Genomic DNA, 26875 nt, shown 5'->3' on the forward strand with positions numbered 1-26875 from the left:
TGTTTTGAAAAACGTTTTATTCAAGAATTACACAATTTGAAGTATCTTCCAAAATAGTTTCCTAGACTGCTACAAAAGAAAGCAAATTCAATACGAAATTTAAATCATTAAATATGTTTCACTAGTATATACATACATAATGCCAAGCAATTAACATTTAGCCCTGGAATGCGTACCACATCTTTAGTTTTTCCTCATTAAAGGCTCAGCCCAGCACATACAGACTATGTACAGCAGGCAAAGTTCAGTGATCTTAAGAGTTGGGCTTGAACTGCCTCAATTTATAACTGTGGCAGTTTGTCCACAGGGGTGTCAAATTTGAAGTCTGTAGGAAAGAGATCTGGGGCCCGAGGATAGATTAGTCTGTAGGACTGTCTGATTGTAACATCAGCAACACCAGCAATATCTCCAATTTCTAAAAGACAAAAACCAAAATATTAAGTATAATTTCCATCCTACCTTCTACTACTAGAATCTCATTTTGTGAGACATGGTTGTATAAAATATCCAAGTGAAAAACAAAACAAAAAATACTGATTTTTAAAAACTGACAACGGAGTTAAATACTAAAAAAAAAAAAGTAGAAAGCAGGGCTGAAGTTAGTAACAGCAATGGTAGTAGTACTTACTACCTCCAAGGGTTGTCGTAGTAAAAGTTTTACTATATGTAACCATTTGAACAATACTCAGGGCACAGCACCATGAGTGATAACCATTATATTGGTCAACGTATTTGAACTTTTTCTTCACAAGAAACTTTTTGAGGATCATACAAGTAATCCAAGAAAACATTCTTGTCAAGAAATTCACTTTATTATTTCTGTTTAAGTTTCCCTGCAAACTCTCTCCATAGCTAACCTCTGTTAAGAGGCTAAAACCAGAATGGGATCATACTTACAAATATTGTTCTACAACTTTTTTTTTACCCAAAACATCTGAAATCAAACAGCTATATATTATAGCATAATGTACATGTTTTTCACTATTACAAACACATACTTGAGCACATATATATTGAGCTCACAGGAGGATTTCTACAATCTATTATAGATGTCTAGGAGTGCATCCAATGTAACCTTTCAAAGAAATTGTCACTTTTCCCCCTTCTTTTTATTAAAAGAAGTCCCAAAGGTACCACCTGACAGTTATTTGGTTAATTATAATTAATATGGAATTTTAAAACACACACTTTAATACAAACTCATTTTAGTGCCTTTTCATAGTCAGTGAAAGTAAGTGAAGTTTATAGATTTTCAGTGTAGATGACTTCCGTCAGTGTGCAATTAATAATTTTCAAATTCCTTATCATGTTGTATTAGGTTATTCTAGATAGATACTGATGAATGCCAGCTATGTGAATAGCAACTGGCTCCTGCACAGGGAAGAAAAGGACCTTAAATTTCAACAAAACCCTTCATTTAAAACATAAGCAGCAAAAACTGTCAAGATAAGCATTTTTGTGTTGTTGATTAGAATAAACTTTTATAACAAGAAATCAAGGACCACCTGTGCCTAGCTTCAGCTTCAAAATTCTACCAGAAGGTCCAAAATTTCCTTAAGAAATATGAGTGGAGGCCAAAGGGAATAAATAATGGCACATTTAAATAACTAATGGTTGGATTCTTCTTTCTAACCATTCTTCTATATAATTTATTACTTTTATTAATAATAGAAACATATGGCCTAACCTGAGGTGACAGGCTGGTCTAAAAAAGTATTACAAAGTTACTGCAGCCAAGTAATTTCACTACTATATTTCGCTCTTTTTTTCTTTACAGATCTTTTTAAGGATCACAGAAATAATTCATGCTTGAAATTCACTTAATACTTCTGTTTGAAAGTTCCCCTACAACATTAAAATCAAAAATGGGTTCCGAAGGTTGAACTACTTATGCTAGTATTTTCATTAAGAAACTGAATACTGTACAAATGGAGAAAGAAAACAGGCTTCACAAAACATTAACGCTTGACGACCAACACATTGCCAGACAATGAAAAACAAAGCATGGCTCCCTCCTAAGATTTAAAAAATTTGGGGGCGGGGGGAACTATTCAAAATAACTAGGAATATATATTAGGGTGGGAAATTAAAAACTTCTAAAAGTGAAAAATGTACAAACTAAAATAATTCTAATAGAAAAAATGGTAAGCCTGTGCACAGGATTATACCTCCAAACATTTTTATTTAGGAGGCACTTAAAAGGAAACTACTGTATTTTCTTAAGTTTTGAGGCTAAGGAACTACCTCTTAAATGTGGATTCTGCATATTTACCTGCTTCATACTTAAAATGGAAATACAGTTACACACTGCAGCCATCACACTTTAATCACACTCTTCCTAATGAAGAATCTTACCTTTCTGGGTCCTCTTCTCAGCTGATGCCTGTGAGGCCATGTAAATAGCTGCAGCCGCCACAGATATCGGGCTCCTTCCAGGAACCAAGTCCAATTCCACCGCTTTACGGGCTATATGTGTAGCTGCCATCTGCACTTGTTTAGGAAGACAAAGGTTTGAACAGAATCTGGACATGAAGTCCCCAGTTGTAATCAAATCCACACTGGTTTCTAAAGCTTTCAAAATAAGTTTAAAACATCGACCAATTTCTTTCTTAGAAATTCGTGATACGGCACATATTTCTGAAAGGAAAAAATAAAGCCACGTAAGTCATACAGTTCATTTTAAAATCTACCATTTCTGATTATAAAAGTAATACATTCTCACTGCAAAAAATTCAATCATGCTGTATAGATGAATCCCTAATCCTCTCTGTGATACTTCCCATAGAGCTAATTTAAAATTTCTTTTAAATCTTTATCACATTTTAAAGAAGTTTTTTTCAAAGGTTAAATGTAGGTCTTAGTATTTCAAAATATTAACTTTTTCTGAAGTTTCAATTTATTCAAGTAAGTTTCTTCAACCAATCAAAAACTTCTTTGATATTTATATATTAATTTACTATAAGGAATATATCAAGGAGATGAAAATATTTTAAGCTAAAAACTGCTTCTCAAGCTACACAATGTCGTATGTACATGCAATCCCTGTGATTATAGGCCATAGCAAAATGAGATCAAGTATATAAATAAACCTGTTAGTTTAAAAATTCAACTACCAAACACTTTCAGAATCAATTTAACTAAAGCCTTAGTTTTACTTCTAGTAACAAAAAAAGATGACGATAAAGGCCACTGCCTCTTTACACTGATACAAGAAAATGTAAAAAATAAATATTCATGGATGACTAAAGGGTAATTACGTATAGTGTTAAGTTAAAATTAACTCTGGCAGTTAAAGTCAGTTTAACTATGACAGCAATATTGAGTAGGATGTCACTTACTAATGGGTAAGCCCCAAACTGGATGAAAAATACTAGTTCTCCCAAAGCCTCCAACTTAAGTGTGAAAGTGCAAACTGTGTAACTCAAGAGAAAAAATTTCCCTAAAGGCTTTCGAAGGCTTGACTCCCTCACTTGTACAAACCTGTGCTAGGAGCGGAAACTGTTTTCCATTCATCAAGTGTACAGACTTACTACAAAGGCCTACTCTGGCTTATAATGCCAGGCCTCAAAGCCCCGCAAAACACCATTAGTCAAAAGATTGTACTAGTAAAGAATGCAGGGCTTACATGGACTAAAATGCCTTTATGTGGAAAAACAGCCTGAAAAGAACACGGTAAATATGATCACAGAATGAATTTTTGTCAAGGAACAAAATAAGTAAGCATTTGGAAATAATACTAAAGTGGATTACTGTATGTAACCACTACTTAGAGTCAAAGCTGCTTGACTGAGGTCTGTTACTTTATTATGACATAGATAAAAATGTTATCTGTGCAACTAGAAACTTACCTTTAAACGTCCTAGGAACGCCTTCTTGTCTACAGGCAATATAGAGACAAGCAGAAGCTATGGCATCATTAGCTCTTCCCTTCAAGCTCTTCTGTTCATACACTTGCTTGAATAAATTATTTGTTCGATCCTTCAAAGCAGAAAAACTAACTTTAATTAAGTCTAGGCCATTTAATTAGTTACAATATCAAAATTTCATGTGTTCATTAAATTATGCTAAGTCAATGCCAGAATGGCTTAAATTTAAGGAGATAGACAGGAACTCACAACTATATTTCTAGGGAGGTTGATTCTGTCTGCCATGGTAGTAATTTCCTTGAATGCATTCATCATTGCCCGATCAGAATTACTCATTGTTCTCCGATTTTGGTACTTAGAATTGCCAAATTCATCAAAACTTGCAGCTCCCGTACCCTATAAAACAAAGTCTTATAACTTTATACAAAAAAAATTTTGAAGCCTGAATGAACAATTTCTAAGAAAACATAACTTATACAATCTGACTCTACATGCCCAAGAAATCTACCCTGTGCATCCTCAGTGCTCAACAGAAAAGGTTATACCAGGTTAAATATGATGTAATTATATGTTATATTAGTATAATTATATTAAAATTAGGCATGAAAAAAATTTTAAGTACAAATCTGGGATGAAGTGATAAACAGTTTGCAGATACTAGTATCTTTGTCTATCTAGAATACTCAAGAAAATCACTGAAAAACTGCTATAAATAATAAGAGAATTCATTAAGAGTGACAAGATCAAAATTAACCAACAGACATCAATAGCCTTATTATGTGTAATCAACCAGTTAGAAGACAATGAAAGAAAAACATTCCAATTATAACAGCAACAAAAAAGATAAAAAATCTAGGGATCAACTTAAGAAACATGTAAGACCTTCATGAAAAAAAACTTTAAAACATCCCTTGAAGGACACATACGACCTAAGGAAATGGAAAGGTATACTATGTTTTTGGATAGGAAAATTTATTATGAAGACGTCGGTTTTCTCTAAGTCAATTTGCAAATATATCTAACCAAAATCTCAATAAAAATAATCACCAAGTTTTTTTAAAAACAAAAATAAACAAAACAAAATGATCCTTTAAATGGAAAAGACTAGTGAAGAAAATGCTGAAACATAAGAGCAATGAAGAACTAATACTACCAGATATTAAAACAGTGTGTGGTACAGCATCTGACTAGACCAGCACAGAAAATCCAAAATATTCCCCAATACACACAGAAATTTAGTACAGTTGACCCGTGGAACAACATGGGTTTGAACTGTGCAGGTCCACTATATGTGGATTTTTTCAATACGTACAGTACTGTAAAAAAATCTTATGATTTTTTTTCTAACTTACTTTAAGAATATAGTATCTAATACATACAACATAAAATGTATGTGTTAACTGACTATGTTATCAGGAAGGCTTTCGGTCAACATAAGGAAGGCTATTAGGTAAGTTTTGCGGGGGTCAAAAGTTACACACTATTGTCAACTGCTCAAGGGGTCGGCACCCCTAACTCCTACATTGTTCAATGGTCAACTGTATATGATAAATGTAGCATTGAAAAAATTCTTTTTTTTTTTTGCCATATTGGCATAAACCACTTTCAAAAGATACAGGAGAAACTAATAATAGTGGTTACTTGTTTTTGACAAGGAAGGGGGGTTACAGTGGGAACTGAGAGTTTGGGTCACTGATAAGGAAAATTTACTGTGTTCTTTTTACATTTTTGTTTTTGAGTCATGTTATTTCCTACTGAAGAAAAATAAACATTAAAAATATGTTTCAGTGTCAATTAGTTGCAATCTTAACATCTTAAATTTTTTTTCCCAGGCTGTAAGGCTAAAGCATATGCAGAAATCACCTTAAGATATTTCTGAATACTGTAAACTTTTTAACCTTGTCGAAATGTTTTCCAAATTTGATATGTAATTTGTATTGAGTATGAAAACATAAACGGCCCGCTTTTTCATAATACTTGATTAAAAACAGATTATGCAGTAGTATAAATTACTAATATAACATACATTTCCTTGATTGGTCCTTTGGAATATTGCCACTACTACTTCCAACTCAGGTACCAGCGCAAAAAACAAGCCAGGTTGCCAGGAAGATTGTGCTACTGGCTTAGTAACAGGAGCAGCTACCATTAATTGAACACATACTACACACTACATGTTGTGTTATAAACACTTTACATACATTCCCATGTAACCCTCAATATCTCCACGAAGTACTATTATTCTCACTTTACTGATGAGAAATGTGAAGCTTAGGTAAGTCATAAGTTCCCCAATATTAGAAAACAGGCTATACTGACTGAGCTCCCCTTTATCTTACGTGGTCTGGAGGGAAAAGAGAAGACATTACTAATGTTCCAGGAACATACCAATATGAACTCATAACCAGCACACTACATTCAACTAAATTTTTGTGCAAAATATATGCTTCATGAAAACAAGGGCCTGAGACATAAAGACTCTATTTCTTATTTGGTCTCCCCTTTAAGATGGAAGTGATGCATAAGGCAACAACTATCATCACAATGGTATGACTGGCAACTCTTACTCTCAGGTCAAGATTCCTCACTGGGGCCGTGACTGATAATTTTGCAAAGCTCCCAAATTCCCAGGTCTTTCGTCAGTTCTCACTTGTTATTACCTTGCCAATCATGGTAGACAAATCTCCATCACTCAGAAGAGGATTCTGAGAATCTCCAACTCGAGATGGATCTTTCGTTGCTTTATCATTGCTGAAAGTTCTCCATTCAGATCCTACATCGATAACCCGGTCACCTAAGAATATAAGCACAATTCGAAACAGTCGTGTCAAGACACGGTTTACCTCCACTGTTTAATGCCCAACTCAACCCTTTTATTCCCAGGACATCTCAACACAGACATTTAGGCTTCAGCTTAAGTATCATGTCTCAGACATTTGTCCTAAAGCATTCCTTTAATTTTTGTGCGAGATTAATAATAACCCTATAAACATTATGCTATGATTAGTAATATTCTATCTCCTGGAAGAAAAAGTTATTAGTCAAAACAAAGACAAATAGCAAAATAAATGTATTCATATGTGATGCAAAGATAAATCATTAACAATATAATGGTTCTGAACTAAAGTTTGCATAGAATATGCAACAGGCAAGGAAAAAAACAAAACACTATCACAATGGTATTAACACATATTGTTTAACACTAAAAAATAATAAGTTTTCATGGAAAATGCTTTGCAAAGAACTAAGCCTATGTTTACATTTTTGTACTATTTGATGAAAAAATATTTTAAACTTTAAGCCTAGAATCAGTCGGAAGGCAGGTAGGCAAATTTTTCTTTACAGGCAAAGAGACAGTGGCTAAATGTCATGCCAAGAAATCAGACATATATAGATCTGGCTGATTAGTGCTTTGGTGGAAATGCTCAATGCCTAGCAGACAAGAATTAAGATTGAATACTTACATAAGATAGTCATGTGCCCTTTATAAATCTTCTCTCTTAAAGTTAAGTCATAAGTTCCCCAATATTCTTTTATTGCCACTTTAGAAATAACATTAATTTGCTTAACATTACACAGCTAGAACTGAAATGTGCGTCAGATTTCACAGTCTATTCTATACTGAATTTGTAAAACATGAGCTTCTCCACTGAAGTGTGATATAGTGAAAGCAGGAACCAGATCATTTTCATCTTTGTCTATACACAACAAACAGTAAGGAAAAGGAATGGCAGAAATCAGTTACCTCAGCAATTAAAACAAGTCCTGGTACTGATAGTCAATTAATAAAATGCTTACAAGTGTGCACTCACCATTTGCTGCTTAGCCTTGGACAAATTACCTCATTTCTGTGCCTTCACTTCGTCAGCTTTAAATTTTCCCAGTAATATTTTCAAAATGGTAAAGATTAAAGTTAGCTAATACAGGTATTAGTCCATGTCAAGTGTTTAAAAAGTAATTCAAATTAGTTACTTGATATTAGCTATTTACTGGCATGAAAATGAAAATAAAATGGCAGATATTCTGACATTTCCCCCCTTTTGGGGTATGTGTGTGTGGGGGGTGAATAAGGAGAGACACCAGTTGTAAAACTAATTGATCTCCATATCAGACTGGAAGAGTATCAGAGTCCTCTGCTGCAGGTATATAGTCGGCAGGACAGCAAAAGAGGTAGGGAAACAACTAAAGGAAGGCAATGTAGACTGTGCTAAAACTTCTAAACTATTTTTTACATCAATTAAATGCTTATAAACAATGTAATAATCTTAGTGTTATAAATAAGATCGCAGGTAAATGCACAACCGAATGATTAATTCCTGATGGTTTTGGAAAAAGTCGTTTTTCCTTGAACATTCAATCACTTGGGAATAAACCAAGTATCACTTGGTCTATCACATGTCCGTGTCACAAGGGAACTGAGATTAGAGGTAGGGTCCCCATCTGCCACATCTGCATACAACAAGAATGGCCAAGGAAAGCAGAAGCAGAAAAATGAGTTATAAGGCAATTTCGGCAGATCAGAGATTGAGGCGGGGGCCCAAAATAAGGAGAAAAAGGTTAAATGGAGGAGCTGTCATGATGGATTTCTCTGCTCTCTTCTCATAATAACACCACTAAACTTGGCAAGCAATTCTAATTATATAAGTTAAGATTTTAAAAATTTACCTGAAATAAAATCTGTAACTGTGCACTGAAGCCTTACTACAATGCTAAACAAGGCCCATGTCTCAAAGAGACCACTCTAAAGAGACTGATTTTTCTCCCTTTTTATAAAAGAATATTTGCTTACCAAAAAACAAACAACAACAAGAAACAAGACATATAAGCAAAACAAAATAACCTGTATTCCCAACACCCAGAGACCACCACTGTAAATATTTTGGTATATATCCTTTCTGCCTTTTTTTCCCTTTTTAAATCTTTTTTCCTGCTTTTTTCCCCTCATGTATTTTTTTCCTAAAATTAAAATGTGATCATATTGTGCCTGTCCCATGTAGCCCTTTTCTTTACATTTATATCATAAACACCAAAACAAAATTTTTAGATAAAGTTTAGCCCTTTTAATAGCATCCACTGATTAAAGTGATGCCACTTATGTTTTCCAAGGGAGAAAAGTGAATCTAACTTTTTCATAGTCAGCAAAATAAAAACAAACATGTACAAAACAAAAAAACTGTGGCCTTCAAATCTGGAGTTACCTGCTAAATGATAAGTTAAAAAAATCAAAAAGTGATCATTAACTTATAATATTTGAATTAGCAATGACTGTACAAATGCAAATGCAAAGGCAGGTCAGTATGCTCACATCGTTTAAGTCGCTAGGAATCTACAGATAAAGTGTTAGCCAAGGCGCCTCATTGCATAGCATTTTCTGTTTGGCCTCAACCTAACTTCCTATGAGTTTCTTTTACAGCGTGCTTTACACTGCCTTAAAAAAGACAAGATGGCTTGGAGGGAAAAAGATCTTGCCTAGGATATTATAAATAGAAAACAGAACTGAGTAGTGATGTAATTTTTCCACATGTGTGGGAATCATCTCCATGACTCATTAACAATCTCTGGTTTGTGCTAAGAGCCATTCCGTCTTTTTATATTTTACTGCTAAAAACACACTTATAAAAAACAAAATTTCCAAAATAGCTGAAATAACACATCATGAAAGTACAACTAGACCATTAGATTAAGTGTATGAGTAACAAGAAACAGGGCGGACCACTCAGGGAAAAAAGTCAGAATACACATAGGATTTTCACTTGAAAAAAACCTCTGTGAGGAAGGAAAGTGCAATACAGAATCTTTTAAAGGGTAAGTATACAAGGCAAGCCATGTTTGGGTATAACCAACCTTTGATAAGGAAGAAGCCTGCCAATCAGCACATGTACACAAAACACCCACAAACTCACATATCCTTTAAAGTTCTAGAAACAGAGAAACAGAGATTTAAGGGGCGATCCAAAGGCGTTTTCTCACTTCACCACGACGCTGATGTCATCTTCAAATGTTCTATAATGTGCGTGTACTGACTGACCCGATAACTGCAAAAATAACTGCTTTAAGATCTCGTTAATTGGCTGCAGCTTGACAGAGAAAGTCTTTACTGAATTTGTGGTCAATCACTAGAAACAGGGAGCATGAGAAGGGGAGGACTGCTGCTCTCAGTGGATAAATGGAGATGTGTGATGCTAGGGACCAAAGTTAGTGCCCAGGAGGGAGCCAGTGACCTAAGATTTCTTCTTCTTCTTCCTAGGTCTCACTCTGGGTAGTATGCGTTCTACCTGCCTGCAGTATAAATTCATCATTAGTCTTGCGATCCTGTATTTGGGTTATAGTATTCTCATGTTTCTTTCTCTGGTGTTTTCCTCCAGCTCTGAGTAGTACTGTTTGCCCTACCTTTCATGCAAGGGAGAAAACCATTTTTCTTTGTGGTCCAATACCCATCCCCTTCCATGTTCGACAGAAATGATAGTGGAGGTCTGATCTTCTGGATGGGAAAATCCCTCTCTGGATCAGAGTCTGAATCTGTCCACCAGGAGATATTCAACTTGTACCAGTACCTTTCTTAATCACACACCGATTTTTGTAAAATTAACACCTGACAGAAAGTCTATACATGAAGACTTATAATAGCTAAAATAATAACACTACTATAATATATATATATATAACAGCACTACTTCTGCGATCGCTAACATTTTGATCAAGTTAACCATCCAGAAAAGCAAACACACCCAATATGTACATTGATGTATTGCACACATGTGTAGTTCCCAATCGATATATTGGGGTGGTAGGCCCAAAGAGTATTAATCAAGACATTTTATCATATTCTAAAGTTTCATCTTTATTTTTCAAGAACAAATTGAGACTAAATTGTCAAAAATCATTCACACCAGTTTAAAACGGTTCATCTACTTTGGCATCACTCAAGTACTTACCTACAAGTCTCATAAAAAAAATGTTCATAGCAGCATTATTCATATTAGCTAAACACCGGAAACAATCCAAATGTCCATCAATAGGAAAATGTATAGAATGGATTACCTCTCAGCAAATAAACTGATACATTTCAAAAACACTATTTTAAGCCAAAAAAATTCAGTCACAAAAACAACATACTCTATGATTCCATTTATAGGAAGTTCAAAAAAAAGGGCAAAATAATCTGAGGATAGAAATAAGTACAGTCATTGCTTTTGGGTGAGGGTGGGGTAGAGGAGATTGACCAGCAGGAGGCACAGGAAACTGCTGAGGTGAGGAAAATGGTCTACACACCTTGTGTGTTGGTTACCCAGTACATGCAATTCAAAATTCAAATGGTAGATCTGAGATCTGTGCATTGCATTGTATGCAATTGTAACTCAATAAATTAAAAATTAAAATCACTCCCACCAAAATACTGTTGATTTTGAATTAAACTGCGCCAAATCTATATATTATTTTCAGAATGACAAAACAATTTTTATCTATTTTCTTGGAGAAGAGAATATGCTCTTAAGGTCTTCTTTCAGATTATATGTATTTCACATTTAAGACTAGACCTAAATTTTTTTTGTTAATCTCATTTTCTATCCAGGAATTGCTATATTTTATATGCTTAGATTCAGCCACTTTTAATGGACTATTAATTTTTAAAATTTGATGATATTCTAGATAATAGAACCCCACCAGTGGCAAAGAGCTTGTTCCCTTTCCAAGCTTAACTCTCATTTCTATTTAATATCTAAAGCACTTGTCAAAACTTTCAAAACAATGCCTTTGATTTAAAATGAATGTCTCCAATATTTTAACACTATGCATAAAAGTAACAAGTGAACTGAAATAGTCTTCCATTAAAACATCATTTTAACTTTAATTCAGAGTATCTTATATTAGGAATAAATGTTGAGTTTATTAAATGAGTATCATCTTAGCAGATCATAGGGTTTCTTACATACTGTTTACTTACATTATAAAAAGCAACCATAGTTGTTTGTGATTGTATTTCTAGTACTTACATGTTAGTATAAATTACGGTGGGGTAATAATTTCTTAAATTCAATGGGTTAAAAAGATTTCTTTCTCATTTATACTACATGTCTCCAAAGGGAAAGCATGGCTTTCTTATGCCATCCTTATTCAAGATGATGGAATCCCCACCACTTGAAACATGGCAGTCACCATGCTGGGGGAAAGAAATGTGGTGAATTACCCACTCACCTCATGAATTCTAACAGTAACCTTTCCACTCACATGCCATAGGCCAAAATCAGTAAGGGATGATGCTCAACTTCAAAGGAAGTGAGGACGTACAATTGTACCATGTAGCCCAAAGGAAAAGAACCAGAAATATCAGTGAATAGTCATCAGTGCTGATCCACGTAACAATAAGCAAACAGAATTCAGCACTATATTTGGGGGGATTTATATATAAATCTTTTAAAAGATTGTTCTGTCGTTTTCTTTTTGTACCATATAACTGAGCAATCAGAGTTAATATTAACTTCACTGTATTTTGGCACTTGTCACAGACAAGTAATCCATCAGTCATTTTAGGTCCTTTCAAAGTAAAATTTTTATTGGTCAGTTCCTTGAAAGTTTTTAATAAAAAATTTTAAAGTTAAAGGATATATTCCCAGCAGTGTGTAGGATTCTTGATTTGCAATCCTGAGGGTCTTCTGCTACAAAATGCAAAATTTTCTTCTATTGTGCCTTTAATATTTTATCCTATTCACGTGGATCTTCAAGTAAAACCATAATGGTTTTTACCACTTTCCCATTCACTCTGGCTTTTCTCAGGTTTGCTCTCTGCTTTACTGATTCAGTTTTCTAGAATGTGAAGTCAGTTAATTGTTATCTAAAACACTTTGTGCTGTGTTTGTCCCCTGTATTATCTTATTTCTTTCTGACCTCATTTAACAGAAACTTAAGATTGGAAGCTTTATTTCATTGATCACAAAAATCAGTTATTTTCTATAACTTTCTTCTAGTCAACTGTTAGGGGCAGAATTTTCTGTTAAGTCCATAGATCACTATTGCTCTTCATTGTAGTTGGTATTCATAAGCCTCATGTTGATTTTCATGCTTATTCATGCCATAATAAAAAACTGTCAATCCAAGTGTCCATTGATGGCAGTGATGCTTCCAATCCCGGCTGCAGTACTCTCAATCTCTGAGTACTCACAGTTTCTGGTAGATAACTGACGGCCCAAACAAAATAAACTCACAGTATGGTTCCAGAAATATATTGCTAAGGATACAGGTAGGTTTGTAATCAAAGCAAAAAAAAACAAAAAAAAAAACCCGTGACTCAAACAAGATAGAACTTCCTCACGTTAACAGTCCACAGTAAATAAAGTCCTTAACTAGTGTGACCCAGGGTCCTCCTACCTTTTTGATTAAGCCATCTTCATCATGACTTGCATTTTGTAGCATAAGATGGCTATTGGTAATTCCCTCCATTATGTCTGCATTCTTGCCAGGGGGAAGGAAAAATGGAGGACACATCCCCCCTTAGGGCAGAATCTAGAGGCGCACACATCTTTTCTACTTAACAACCTACATGACCACACCTAGTTATAAGGGAAGCTGGAAAGTACAGTCTAGCTCAGTTAAAACTCCAGGATTCTATTACTAAAGAAAGAGTGGGAGAATAGGTACTGGAAAACAACCAGCAGCCTCAGTGATAAGGAATAATAGGGTAGAAAGAGAGGAGATGAGAGAGAATGTCCACTAGACTCATGGTACTTTGCCTTATGATCTAAAAGAAATAGTGCAATATAACCTAAAAGAAAAAGACAAATTAAACAGACATTTAAACTCCTCACCATGCAAGCTGTATAAACTGTAAATCCAACAAAAGGTATTACCCTGTTTCCCCAAAAATAAGACCTAGCCGGACAATCAGCTCTAATGCTTCTTTTGGAGCAAAAATTATTATAAGACTCAGTCTTATATTATATTACATAAGAACCCAATCTTATAGAAAAATAAGACCCGGTATTATATTATTATATTATACCCAGTCTTATAGGAAAATAAGACTGAGTCTTATATTAATTTTTGCTTCAAAAGATGCATTAGAGCTGACTGTCTGGCTAGGTCTTACTTTCGGGGAAACACGGTATGCAATACAACATTAAAATCAGAATGGCTTGAGGTAGCAATCTTAACAGTGTAGGGGAAAACTGCAACATACCAAAAGCAGCCAGGAAGCCACCACTGGAGAGGATCTGATATTCTAGCCTGACCTAGGCTCTTAGAATGGTTTTTTCTGTTTCTTACTGTAAATGAATAAAGGAGTTTTGAAAAGGGGAATATAAAAAGGAATTTTTACAGAATTTCAATTCTTTCTGCCATCTTCCTTGGAAACTGATCTTTAAAAGTTCAATAATCAGAATGTATTATTATTTAAGATGGACAAACCCTAAGCATCAAATACTTAATTAAAAAAAATAAAGATGCTTTGGAAAACTGTTTAAGCCAACACACTAGTTATTAAATCTAATGCTAAAAATGAAATACATCATTAGCTTCACATCGTCCTCATTTAACCCATTCTACCATTCCTTCTCATGGTATTTCAAAGAATCCCGATTTTTAGGCTAGAATTACCTACGCATTCTTGTAAAAATGTACAAGTCAGTGTGATTACCATTTTGGGAAATAGTTTGTAAAGGACAATATATTATAAGTTGCATCCCTGAGTAACTGAATACATCTTGCTTTTCCTCAAATACAGGCAGGTCTGCAGCAGCAGCAGCCGCATCCAAGCTAAGGAGCTGTGGCTCTGATGCATCCTAACCTTGGTCACAATAAATTTAGTCGTTCACGTACTAATACTTTCCTATGGCACGTCTTTCCCTTCTACTTATAGAGGGGGAGATTTTCCCTGTTAACTGGTACTAATTCTTAACGATCATCTTTCAGTGTAAATTCAACAGTGATTTCCCCAGGAAGTCACACTCCCTTTGTGTTCTCATCAAAGTTGGAAGATCAGTAATAGAGCCTTTATTAGCTATGTTGTATTAATTTAACCTCCTTCTTTCCATATGCCAAAGAGTTGCTCCAGAGATTGCGTACAGCATCTCATCTTTCTTTCCCTCTTTCTGACCAGCACAGTGCTCAACACAACATGTAGTAGAAAGACCAAAGGCTTTTTAAGTCCTACAATCTGAATTTAAGTGGCTCTGTCACTTAACTAGATGTGGACTACTGAGCTAATACCTAAGCCCTGCAAGTCTGTTTCCCTTTCTGTAAAGTGGGGGGCGAGTGGACTACCTCAAAGAGTGGTTGTGTTAACTGAGTAAAATCAGTAATTTCCCATTGCTTAAGAGAAAGTAACATCTAAATTAAAAATTCTGAAATAGGATGTCTCTCACGGCTTACAAGAAAAGCCAAAGCAAGAATTTGAAAATTAATACAAATATTCTTTAATTTAAAAATTCAGCTTGGTCATATTAAACTAAATCTAATTTTTTTTCCTTTAGGAAACACTGCAGATACAAATGTAAAGATGGTGACCTAAAAATCTTTAAATACAATTGGAGCATTAAATATAACATATCCATAACAATCAAACACATGTAACTGACCTGGCACCTCAGACTTAGAATCACCTTCTTTTTCTACAAGGTTAAGAAAAAAGGAGTACTTGTATCCCCGAAATATGTTCTCACTAAAATCTCATATAAAATTACACTATATATTTATACATTATTTCATTTGATTCTTAACAATTCCTAAAATTCTCAGATATACTGCACCTTTACTTTTTTTTCAGGGGGTGGAGGGTTCTTACTTTACAATTGTGTACAATAAGAAAGTTAAGCTTGGAGAAATCATGGTACTTGGCTATAGCCATATAGCTTTTAACTAACTAGCAGAGCCAAGCCTAGACTCGAGAGCCACTGACTCCTAGTTATACACATAAGATATCTGCCCTACAGGAATTTGCAGTCTAGGTAGAGATGTGGAAAATATGAAAACAAAGATGAAAAATCTAAAAATACAAAAGATCTCAAAGAATGTGGTAAATTGTCAAGTTAGTAGTATAGATCTGTATTAATATGATGTATGACGTGAGCTAGAATTTCTGGAAGTGGGGCCTGGAATCTTTTTAAACATATTTCCCAGCTGATTCTTAATGCACAGTCATACAGTCATGTTTCAGATTCACTGGTATAAACAATTCCCAGAATGAGTTTAGGAGAGAGAGGTCAAATTGACTCATCTTCTCTTTCAAATATACCTAAACTATTTTCCAGTATTTTTCTTATATTGCTTTTAAGAACAATGAAAGAATTCAGTTTTAAATGATACACAAAGTGGCTTTAATTAGAAATGAGATACCACTAGTTCCAAACTAGTACAATTCTAATTATAAAAGTCATAATCAATTTCATATTTTAACAGCTATTACAGCAGCTTACTAACCTAATACTTTGCTGACTATAAATCAATATATAAACAATGCACAAGGTAATATTTATACACAAATTGATGATCTAAATATGATTATACTGCCACCTAGCGCTCGTTTAACGTGACACAATCACACAAAAGATTTGGCAGGGGGGTGGGGGGAAACACAAAACAGTGCTTGTTGTTAGAGGCAATAGTTTCATGGTAGAAATGACAAAGCTTTGCTCTAACAATTGGCCCTATTTTAGAGATCACTACCGATGTATTAAAGGTCACTGCTAAGGTGAGACAACCAATCACAAATCATAACACTTCATATGTTAAAAATAAAAATCCTGTAATTCAAATAAAAAAGTCAGATAACTATTACGTTAAATAGTATTAAAAATAGGCACAAAAATTGTAAACAACCTAAGTTATAGGACAGACTAAATACTATACAAACATTTAAATATTGGGAAAGAAAGGAAACAAAAGGCCTTAAATGTGTAGTCTTTTCCAAAGATGGCAGCAATACCTCCCATCCACATGTTCTGCACCATGACCTTGTCACTGTCACATGGAGGTGGAGCCTATTTCTCCAACCCTTCCAGCGCAGCTGGGCTTTGACTCACAAAATACATAAGTGATCCTATTTCAGGCATAGCCCTTAACTACCCAAGTCCAGTTTCCACTCGCAAAATTCCTTGCTCTTGGGAATATTACTCTTGAAAACCAAACACAAGTAGAAAATATGACTACACTGAGACAACTGTGGAGAAGCCCTGGAGGATGACAGAGCCATGTGGGGAAGCCAAGGAGCACAGAGGCACAAGCAATGCAGGTGAAGAAGCCATCATGGAAGTGGATCCTCCAGGTCCAGTCAGTGCCATGTGGAAACAATGGCCCAGATGAGTCCTTCCCAAATGAGTGACCCATAAAATCATCAGCAAAATAAAATGGTTGGTATAAGCCACTAAGTTTTGAAGTAGTTTGTCATGTAACTGAAACAGAAATCGTTTCCTGAAAGTATGATGCTGCTTTAAGAAAATCCTAAAAACATGTGGCACCGGTTTCAGGACTGAGTGGTGGACCTCAAGAAGCCTATGGATACAGGTCTGAAGGACAGTGAGAAAGTGTTATTCAAGACTGGAGAAAACATAATCTGTATCACAAAAGATCATTGTTACATTATCAATTATTTCCTTACAAAAGATGACAGTCATTGGCTCTCCGAGCTGCTGACTCAGTTGAGGGGTAATACATGGCTCTGAAAATGAGAACTAAGTGGCATCTAGTCTTGAGCTGGAAATTAAGAGGAATTAGTGACATCAAGCTATCCTAAGTTTCAAGCACAAATTAAATATTAATTAAGTACAGAGTTGTCCAAAAATAATTCTAAAAGAGTTTCAGTTTCTAAAGTTATTTGGTGATTATTCAATAAATATGGTATAATCTAAAAAATTTCAGACAATGTAAAAATTTTATGGCAACTACAGTCAAACCATGTACACTAAGATAATTTATAAAGAAACACATGATGTTATATGTCTGGATTTAAATTTCTATGAACATCAATATCTCAAATAACAAAAAAGGCACAAATTGTATGCTTAGTAGACCGCAGAATATTTGCCTACCTTAATTTCCTGTCTCCATAGCGTAAGAATAAAGGCTTGAATTGGCTGGCAATAAAGCGCGTATGACTTTAAACTAGCAGAAAAATAAAATCCAATTCAATAATACAACCTAAATTTGTTCTTAATATAATGACAATGGTATGTTTGTATGTATATGTATTTTTAAAATTTACACTCATGGAGTGTCATGTTCAATTAGGCTATTTTCAATATAATCTGTTTGACAGTATTGTCAGCAAAATACAACTTTGTCAACAGACTATTGCCTACCTACCCTTGTTTGGTCATGAAATAGATTCTTCACCTGCATGACATCATATTACACATTTAACCGCAAATACCTGTGAATGAAGCTATTATATATTTTAAAATAAGTGTTTGTTATATGTCAGAAAAACCAGTATCATAAAGAGAAATTTATATACGTATATATATAGTATATATGAAGTTCAATCAGACTATATTTTTAAATATTTAGGCCTTATAATTAAGACTAGCAGCTTTAGTTAAAATAAAATACAGTAGTTTCAATGCTGGTGTTCAGGACTAATAAGTAAACAAAGCAAAACTAAAAGAAAACCAACTTCCTTTGCTTTGACAAAGCAGAAAAATGCAAGTAAAAATTAAGGATTCCAAGCTCAAAAAAGCATGTTAAGTCTTGTGAATTCTATCTTCCTTCTCCAGTTGGTTAATCTTACCCAACTGTTTTGCTGGTTGTAGTGGAAGTGTAGCTGATGGAAGGGCTGGAAACATAATGGAATATTATTACACTATTTATTTTTAAATGGCTGCAGAGATTAGGAGAGCCAAGAAGATGAAAATATATTCAATCTTCTGTCTCTGTTTCACTCTTACAAATCAGTTTGATCTTAATACTTTGGAAGAATTAGAATGCTCTCACTTAATTTAGGGGTTAGCAAACATCTTCTGTAAAGGGCCATGAAGTAAATGTTTTAAGCTTTGTGAGTCAAGAGGTCAAACTGAGGACATTACATACTTATATAAAAACAAAAAAATCCACTAATGTTATTGATGAAATTAGAAACATAATAATAATTGAGTGTAATTTGTAGTAATATATATCTACTACTGAGAAGAATGGAATTCTCTTTCTGGGGGATAAGATTTCACTTAACTGGAATTCAAAGTTAGTGTTCCCTATCAACACTGATTTTTAAATGTTCATCTATCAATGCTGTGTTAACAAGACTTCATGTATGTCATTTTTAAAAATGTCTTTTACACACAGATAAATACTGTCAAATACTGATATTAATCCATAAGCATGATTCTAATTGAGCAAATTCATTGCTTGGAAGGCATTTATAGAATTTTACTACATTCTTCTGATACTTGTCTTTTAATGTGTCACTACATTGTAGATTAATCACTTCCAAATGAAGATTTGGTGGAAGCTCCTTAATTGCAAACTTAAATGGTTTTTTAAATACGAAAATTTCCTTTCCATTTGCATCCAGGTCTGAAAAACACTGATGAAAATATAGTTTTAATTTGAATTTGGAAACACATCTGCTGCAGATCTGCTTGGGAATGAGGATCTTAGTTCTTGTTTTAACTTCAGACATCAATGAAAGTATATAAAATACTATACAAAGCAATTTGACATTACTTGTGATTCAAATGTCAGTTGTTGACAAATTGAGTTTATTACAGTGTGTAACACATAGGCACTGTTTTGCATTGCAATTCTAGGTTGAATTCATTAAGAAATATTAGCAAGTCTGCAGCAAAAGCTAATTACCAAAGCCATTCAGTGTTTGATAACAGTGGTTGAAGGCAGTACTGGTTCAGATAAATTTCAACCTTGGCCCTGAACTCAAAAAAAACTTCAAGAAAACTTTGCCACTGCGAAATTAACAAATAACTGTGTGGTAGGACAAGTGAGGGTATTCAGCTTCTACTTCTGACAAAAATTCATAGAACTGATTATGGTTAAGTCCATGAGATTGAATGTAGTTCACTACTAAAACTACTGGATCAAAAACACATGACTGATTCAAACTTTTTCCACAACACCTCTGCTGATGAAAAATACAATGAATAAGTACAGGTTTTAAAAATATTACATTTTCACTTTGTAAATTTATCCAACTTAGTCTTCTGCTCCACACATATTTTTATCATCAGTTATAACACATCTTAGCAGGTTCCACTTCAGGTTGTACTGAATCAGTACTTTTGCAATTTCTTTGAAAATATTTTCTCCTGTAGTTGTTCCATGCAGTCACTTCAAACTCTGCATCAATTACTTTAATAAACAACAACTCAGCCTATCAGTAACATCTGTCTAGTCATCTGAAGTCTAGGAAAAATACTTGAAATAATTTGCCTTGATTTTTAATTGAGTATTGATGTTGTTCCCAATGTCCTCAACTCTTTTTAAGCAGCTGTTCTTGCTGTGAGGCTAATAGTCTTAAACCAGTTTATTTTCTCTGGACACATTTCTTCAGCTGCTGCAATCAAACACAAATTAATTAACTCATCATTGGTAAATGGCTTTCCCTGCTTGGCCTACAAATGAGCCACTCAGAAACTTACTTTAGCTGCCGTCTTATTTCCATTCTTTTATTTTTGTGAAAAAATACTGCTGTTGTGAGATATCCCACTTTATTTTTTCTAAATTTTCTAATCATTGTTTTCCTGACTTGAGAATATGGTGATAAGTGCTTAGTCTGTGATCTCAATGTTTATTGTATTCTTTTAACCACAGCTAGAGTATCATTGCATAATAAACACAATGCTTTGCCATCTAATTGAATAACAAAATAACCCATACTACACTGTGCCTTAAAAGCATCATATTCAAAGTTCATTTTTGTTTTGTTTTGACATGATGGGTATGCAATGGTAACAAAACAAATAAATACAATGTTGCAGTATGGAGATATACTTGGCACTCAAAATACTGTGGAGTTTTAACTGCATCACTGGAATTTGTAGTGCACTGAGCAGCAGAATAAAGTAATGAGAGCAACACATATGGTTTCTGTTACAACTACTAAATTCTGCTGATGTATTGTGAAAGCAACCACAGACAATTTGTAAACAAATGACTGTGGCTGTGCTCCAATAAAACTTTATTTATGGATACTAAAATTTGAATTTGATATTTTCATGTGTCCTAAAATATTATGTTGATTTTTTTCAACCATTTAAAAATGTAAAAACCATTCTTAGCGCACAGGCCATATAAAAACAGGTGGTGTGTTGTAGTTTGCCAATCTCAAATTGAACTCATTTTATTATGAAAGGCAATGTAGGATAGAAATTTGTCTCCCATGCAGACAGAGGAGCCAGACTGCCAGACTACCTAAGCTTCAGTTTCCTATCTAAAATGAAAATATTTTTAACACTCACCTCACAGATTTCTCTAAGGGTAAACTGAATATGTAAATCATTTAGAAGATTACTTAGCATACAGTAAGTGTACTAGCTGTTAATATTTCTTATTGAGTAGAATACAATTGCAAATGGATTTCAATTCTTATTGGCAACTCTGTATGCTTTAAAACTCCCATTGGAGGTCTGAGGCAAGTAGCCTACTTGGGTGACTATTACAGATGCCGTCCAAGTAAGATACTTCCACAGGACATCAACACTAATGTTTGTTATGGTACTTCTCCAAACCCCACTAGCATTTTCATTCCTACGTATTTCAAACTGCTAAGCATTAGTCCTTTTCTCAGGAGTGGCTACAATCCCACCATAGAATAATTTTTGAACTGACCATCTCTATTCTAAAGTTCTGCTGCATGTCTACACTAGTGTTCAAGTAGAAATAAAAGTGAAATTTTAAGTAGTATTTTGGGCAATGACCATTTTACACTAGAAATTCATAAAATCATTCCATATGAGCAAATTAAAATTACAGCAAATCATTTTTGTTGACTAAAATGCCTTGGATGACTCTGGATTGATTTATGACCAAAAGGGGGAACTGTGGATGAAAAAAAGGTGCTCTATGGAAAGTAACCTCACAGAGTGATCTGATCATAAATTCCTAAATGGACAGGGCATGGTGGGTATTCATGCCCCAGGCATGTAACTTTTTAGTAATTTTATCTTTGTCTTAAGCAAGCCCTGTCCATTGTTTCTGTGCATCTACGTTAACACACTTCTGGAAAAAGCAGTAACCGCCCTCAAGACAGCACATAATCTTCACTATCCTAAATCCAATACCCACCTTGCTTCCTCCCACCTCCACGTATTCTTCCTTACATTCCCTCAATTTCAAATGCATAAAAGAAGCTGCAAAACTATTATTCTTGGGAGCACTTGAGATCTTGCTCGTTGGCATATGTTATCAGATTGGCTCAGTAAACTTTTATAAAAATTCTCAAAATAATTTTAAAAGGCCTTGGATGAGATTCGATTCAGATATGCCTTTATTACACTAAAATAAATCAGGTTTGAATATATAAAAGCCACAAATGTTAGATTACATCTATTATTTTACATGGATGGGTGTCATCCCGCCATCCTCAATTCCCCATCAGATATTTAAGACTAAGGACTCAGAAGACTAAGGACTGAGGGCCTTTATCTTTTGGACTGGCTGTCTTGCTATGATGTTCCCTCCTATCCCACATTATGAAATACATGCAACTGGATTGACAAGAAAATATGGAATCTCTGGATGATTCTACTTTTACTTATTTTTTTTCTAATTCTTTTTGCTTGTTTTACAACAAATAGGAATTACCTGTAGGGGAAAAAAGTCAAAATGTATTCATTAAAAGACAGTTTGGAAAATACTCAAAACTGAAGTACCTCAAGTAGTGATTTTAGTGAAAATCATAATTGCTTACCTACAACCAGGCCACATTCCGGACAGATCATATCACCAGCTCTGTAGTCCTCCACTAAAATTGCATCTGGATGGTTTGGACATGTGACTCTTGGAAGAGCATCCAAACTAAATGGAAAAAAAAAAAAATCAAAAACAAAAAAACACAAAAACAAAAATTATTTTTTTATATTCTCCCAACCAACACGTAACAAAGTAGTCTTTCTTTGGGGGGAGGAGAGGATTCTGAACACTTTTCCAAAGTATATGTTTATAATACATTTATACTAAATTTTCAAAGTATATGTACCAGTTAGATTAAATTCTAGTTAGTCATTAACAGGTAAATTTCATTGGAATTATTTTTTATAAGAAGTTACTGGTTTGCAGACAGGAAAAGCTTTACAACTTTAAATGAAAAACAGGGTTTGTTTTCTTTTCTCAACATGTAGGCTACTAAGATTTTAAAAAGTCTTGATTAGTATAGAAATGACTAGCTCCCCTAATAACCTGTGACATTTACGTATAACCATCCGGTGTGTGCCCCTTGCCACTTATTTCTCTGGTCAGAGAATAAATTTTAAGTCTGTGGTTTTCTACTTGCCAGTCATCTTAAGTAATCGATTTAGAATAGTACACTGAACCTAACAGGTAGATAAATGAGAGTGGCAGATGTGGCTCTGCTTAAGGCCTGATTTCATTTAGTGCAGAACTGAGTTGGTTAGCGTTCAATGAATGCTTTTAAAAGCTACTTTTTAATCCATTTGTGATATTAATAATTTGCTCAATTTTTATTCTGAAAATAAAGCAGTTTGGGGAAGACACATCAGCCTTAAATGACCTGACAGAATCAATTTAAAAAAGCAACAATGATATTTAACATAGATTTAGTAATTATTTCTGTGGGTATAATCTCACAATCAGAAATGTTTGGTATCACTGAAAATAAGTTCTTTCAAGTTCACTTGAAGTAATACAGTAAAAGATTGTTATGGCAACCACAAATATACATCTAAAAGACACATCGATCATTCTTACTGCATGTAAATTGGTATTTGTGGCTTGGGATAAAGTTTCTCATGCTAGCCAGTACAATTCAGAATATTAACTCTCAACACAGGTGATTCCCAATGGGAAACTGATAAAATAATCCATATTCCCAAAATGTATATATTCGAGGTAACCAGAACATGTCTTCGATCTTTTCATTGAAAAAAATGGTTTGCTTTAGATTCAGGCTTATTTCATAAATTCCTATTAGAAAAATATTTTAATAAATTATTATGAAATGTTAAAAAATCATGAAAAATTGCTGAAATAAAGTGAATGTTAGCAGAGTAACAGTAATTACAAATGCATAAACTGGGCAGCCATGTGGCACACAGCATACAAAGAAAAGGACTGATGTATTCTACACTCTTAAATGGTTCATAGAATATCATGTAGTGTGTGTGTAGGTATATAAATGATATGGAAACATCTCAAAGATACGCTAAGTGAAAATAAGTAAGGATTTTAAATATAACTGGAAAAGTATCAATGACAGTTATATACAATAACATAGGTGAATCTCAAAATGCTGATAAAAACCTAGACAGAGGAATACATATGCCATCTATATAAAGTGAGCAAAACGAATCTATGGTGTTGGAAGTCAGGATGTGGTTATCTTTGGGAAGGGTAGTTACTGAGGACACAAAGGTGGCTTCCAGGGTGCTAGTGGTATTTGATTTATTACCTGAGTAGTAGCTCTGTGTACTTTCTCACCTTGTGATTGAGCTGTGCACTTAAAATGTGTGCTAACTTCATTAAAAAAGTAAAAAGGCAGCAAACAGTGTTTACATTAAACATTTTGGAAGGGGAAGAGAGATGAAAACTATATGCATATGTTTGCTCAAGCATAGATTCACTGGGAAAACACCAAGAAACTGGTTTTAATCTCTGCTTTGGGGGAGAATTAGAAGGCTCCGAGCTAGGGAAAGAGGCAGACTGGTTTTCACTTTTCGTTTTGTTTTTATACCATGTGTGTATGTGTTACCTATCCAAAATAAAATGAAACTATGCTAACTTTTAATCAAATTATCCACAAAAGTAATACAAAAGAGGAACCATAGAATGGGGTGGTGGGGGAAGTAAGGGTGAGAAATACTGCGGAAGGGAAGTAAACAACCACCCCTAACATTTAAAAAAATGAGACTACCTAAAGAGCTAGATAATCCCAGCCTCAACTGTATAGCTGTACCTTACTGGGTGCCTACTGTCTAGTGTTATACATGTATTATTAATCCCAACACCAACCTCGCAAGACAGGCACATTATCTCTATTTTAAAGATTATGCTCACAGAATGATTTGCTTCAAGTCACAGAATTAGTAAGTAGTGGAGCTTAAATTTGAATTCAGAATTTGAATTTGTGCTCTTCTCTGTGAAAGCACTAGGCAGCTTCATAGTCTAGTAACTGGACATCTTCCTCAGGAAAAAAATAGCTAACGGTAGAAATACTAACATTTACATTTGTTGTCACTGGTAGAAAAATTCAAGAGCTGGATAACTGCAATAATACACATATTTAAGAGCTGGGTATGTCTAGAAAAAGTTTATTTTCAAACATTTTTCTAACAAACGAAAAAAATAAAGGCAAAGGAAAGTACTTTTGGGTAAAGAATTTTATCAAGTGAATTTACTAAACTATTGCCCCATTTCTTTCAAATACAATTTCCTGTTCTATCACATGTAAAAGCTGTGTCCAAATGTGAGCACATTCACTTTTCAGACCTACTGCTATGAAAGACTTGTTAATTCCTATTTAGGTGTCTTTGGGAAGCTGAAGTTTTCCATTTAACTTACAAGGAAGCCTTACCTGACAGAGTCACGCCCAGATAGAATGACTGAGTGTTCAATCATAGAATCAAAATAAATAAACAAGAGTGTCATTGACTTTAAGAGTTATTTCCAAACAGGCCATTAGCTAAAGCTGCCTCCCCACCCCCTTAAAAAAATACAGTAACATAAAATAGTGAGTCTTGGCAGTTACCAGAAAGAGCCTGGACATACATCTCCAACTCACTGTTTGTGATAATGGCTTTCATTGGAAACTCAATTCCAGATCGTAACAAGTTCAAACAATTATGCCAGAACTGCCGTTCAAAAGCTACAGAACTTAATTTGATACTTTTAATACATTATGAGTTAACTAGAGACCCATCCTATGATAACAGGAAATAGATAAGAGACTCTACACTCACACTCATCTTGGGATAGGCAACATTGGCATGACTCAGTTTACATTCATACAAAAATACTATCTACCTCATAGTGTTAATAAGAGAGATAACTAGGGTCTGCAAGCATTTTTCAGGTCACAGGATCACAGGCTGTCTCTAAGGGCACTGCATACATTTCCTGTAGATGAGTCCACTGCATTTTAAAAATTTGTTAAAGACTGACTTCCCAGCATATGTAAATAATTTTCTGCAGGCCAAGATTTTCTTCGGGGAAATGAAGACATTTGTAAAGAAATCGCTCAGAAGAGAATTTATCAAATCTTCGGAAATGCCGCAACTTCCACTTCAGAGGGCCTCTGGGATGATAATCAATTTCCATCAGGCTTAGCAATACTGACGTCCCCAACTTTCTAGCTGTCAGGTTGATAGGGGCCTGGAACTAACCCTTTCCCGCTCTTTGGAAAGGAGGAATCACGGACCCTCGAGATGATTGAGCCATAAATGGAAAAACAAGCGTAGAAAAAGTAAAAACAAAAACGGTTGAAACATACGCAAAAGACGCGAGGCCAGGGGCTGGGGATATAGGGGCCCCCACAGGGTGATACCAATGCCAGGGTGAGAACGCGACCAAAGACGCCGACGGCTCTGTACCCCCTGCGACACCCCTGACAGCCGTGCCGTCTGGAAGTGTCTTTGTCCAGGTCGGCCAACCAGTCCTGCCGCCTCACCCTGTATCTCCGGGACGTTGTGCCCGACGCGGCAGCCCCGGCGGCCGCCTGGCACTCTCCGCCCGCCCCTCACCTAGCCGGGCTCGGCGGGACATACTAACCGGCTGGTAGACGCCATCTTCACGGCCACTGCGGTTCCAGCGAAAAACAAGAGAGAGAGAACAGGAAGAGACTGTGGCGACCAGACGCTCCGAGCCGAGCTTTATAGGCGAGTCTCCCACGCAGTCGCAAT

General features: G+C 34.9%; 1 protein-coding gene across 1 annotated transcript; it reads right to left on the reverse strand.

Moving 5' to 3' along the window:
- Positions 1-26875, reverse strand: GTF2B (general transcription factor IIB). Its single transcript, XM_033115873.1, has 7 exons — positions 26745-26875; positions 22714-22820; positions 6527-6660; positions 4116-4262; positions 3849-3978; positions 2356-2637; positions 1-415 (listed from the first exon to the last, which is right to left on the reverse strand). The coding sequence occupies exons 1-7, from the start codon at positions 26759-26761 to the stop codon at positions 282-284; spliced, it is 951 nt and encodes a 316-aa protein (XP_032971764.1). The 5' UTR covers positions 26762-26875; the 3' UTR covers positions 1-281.

Source organism: Rhinolophus ferrumequinum, chromosome 9, assembly GCF_004115265.2.
Source record: "Rhinolophus ferrumequinum isolate MPI-CBG mRhiFer1 chromosome 9, mRhiFer1_v1.p, whole genome shotgun sequence".
NCBI lineage: Eukaryota > Metazoa > Chordata > Mammalia > Chiroptera > Rhinolophidae > Rhinolophus > Rhinolophus ferrumequinum.

What these genes read in the sequence shown, in the direction of transcription:
- GTF2B (XM_033115873.1), bottom strand. An exon ending in ACCTCCCTAGAAATATAGTT is followed by an intron (nt 3,979 to 4,115) that starts GTGAGTTCCTGT and finishes TCTGCTTTGAAG; the next exon opens with GATCGAACAAATAATTTATT. An exon ending in CGTTCCTAGGACGTTTAAAG is followed by an intron (nt 2,638 to 3,848) that starts GTAAGTTTCTAG and finishes TTTTCCTTTCAG; the next exon opens with AAATATGTGCCGTATCACGA.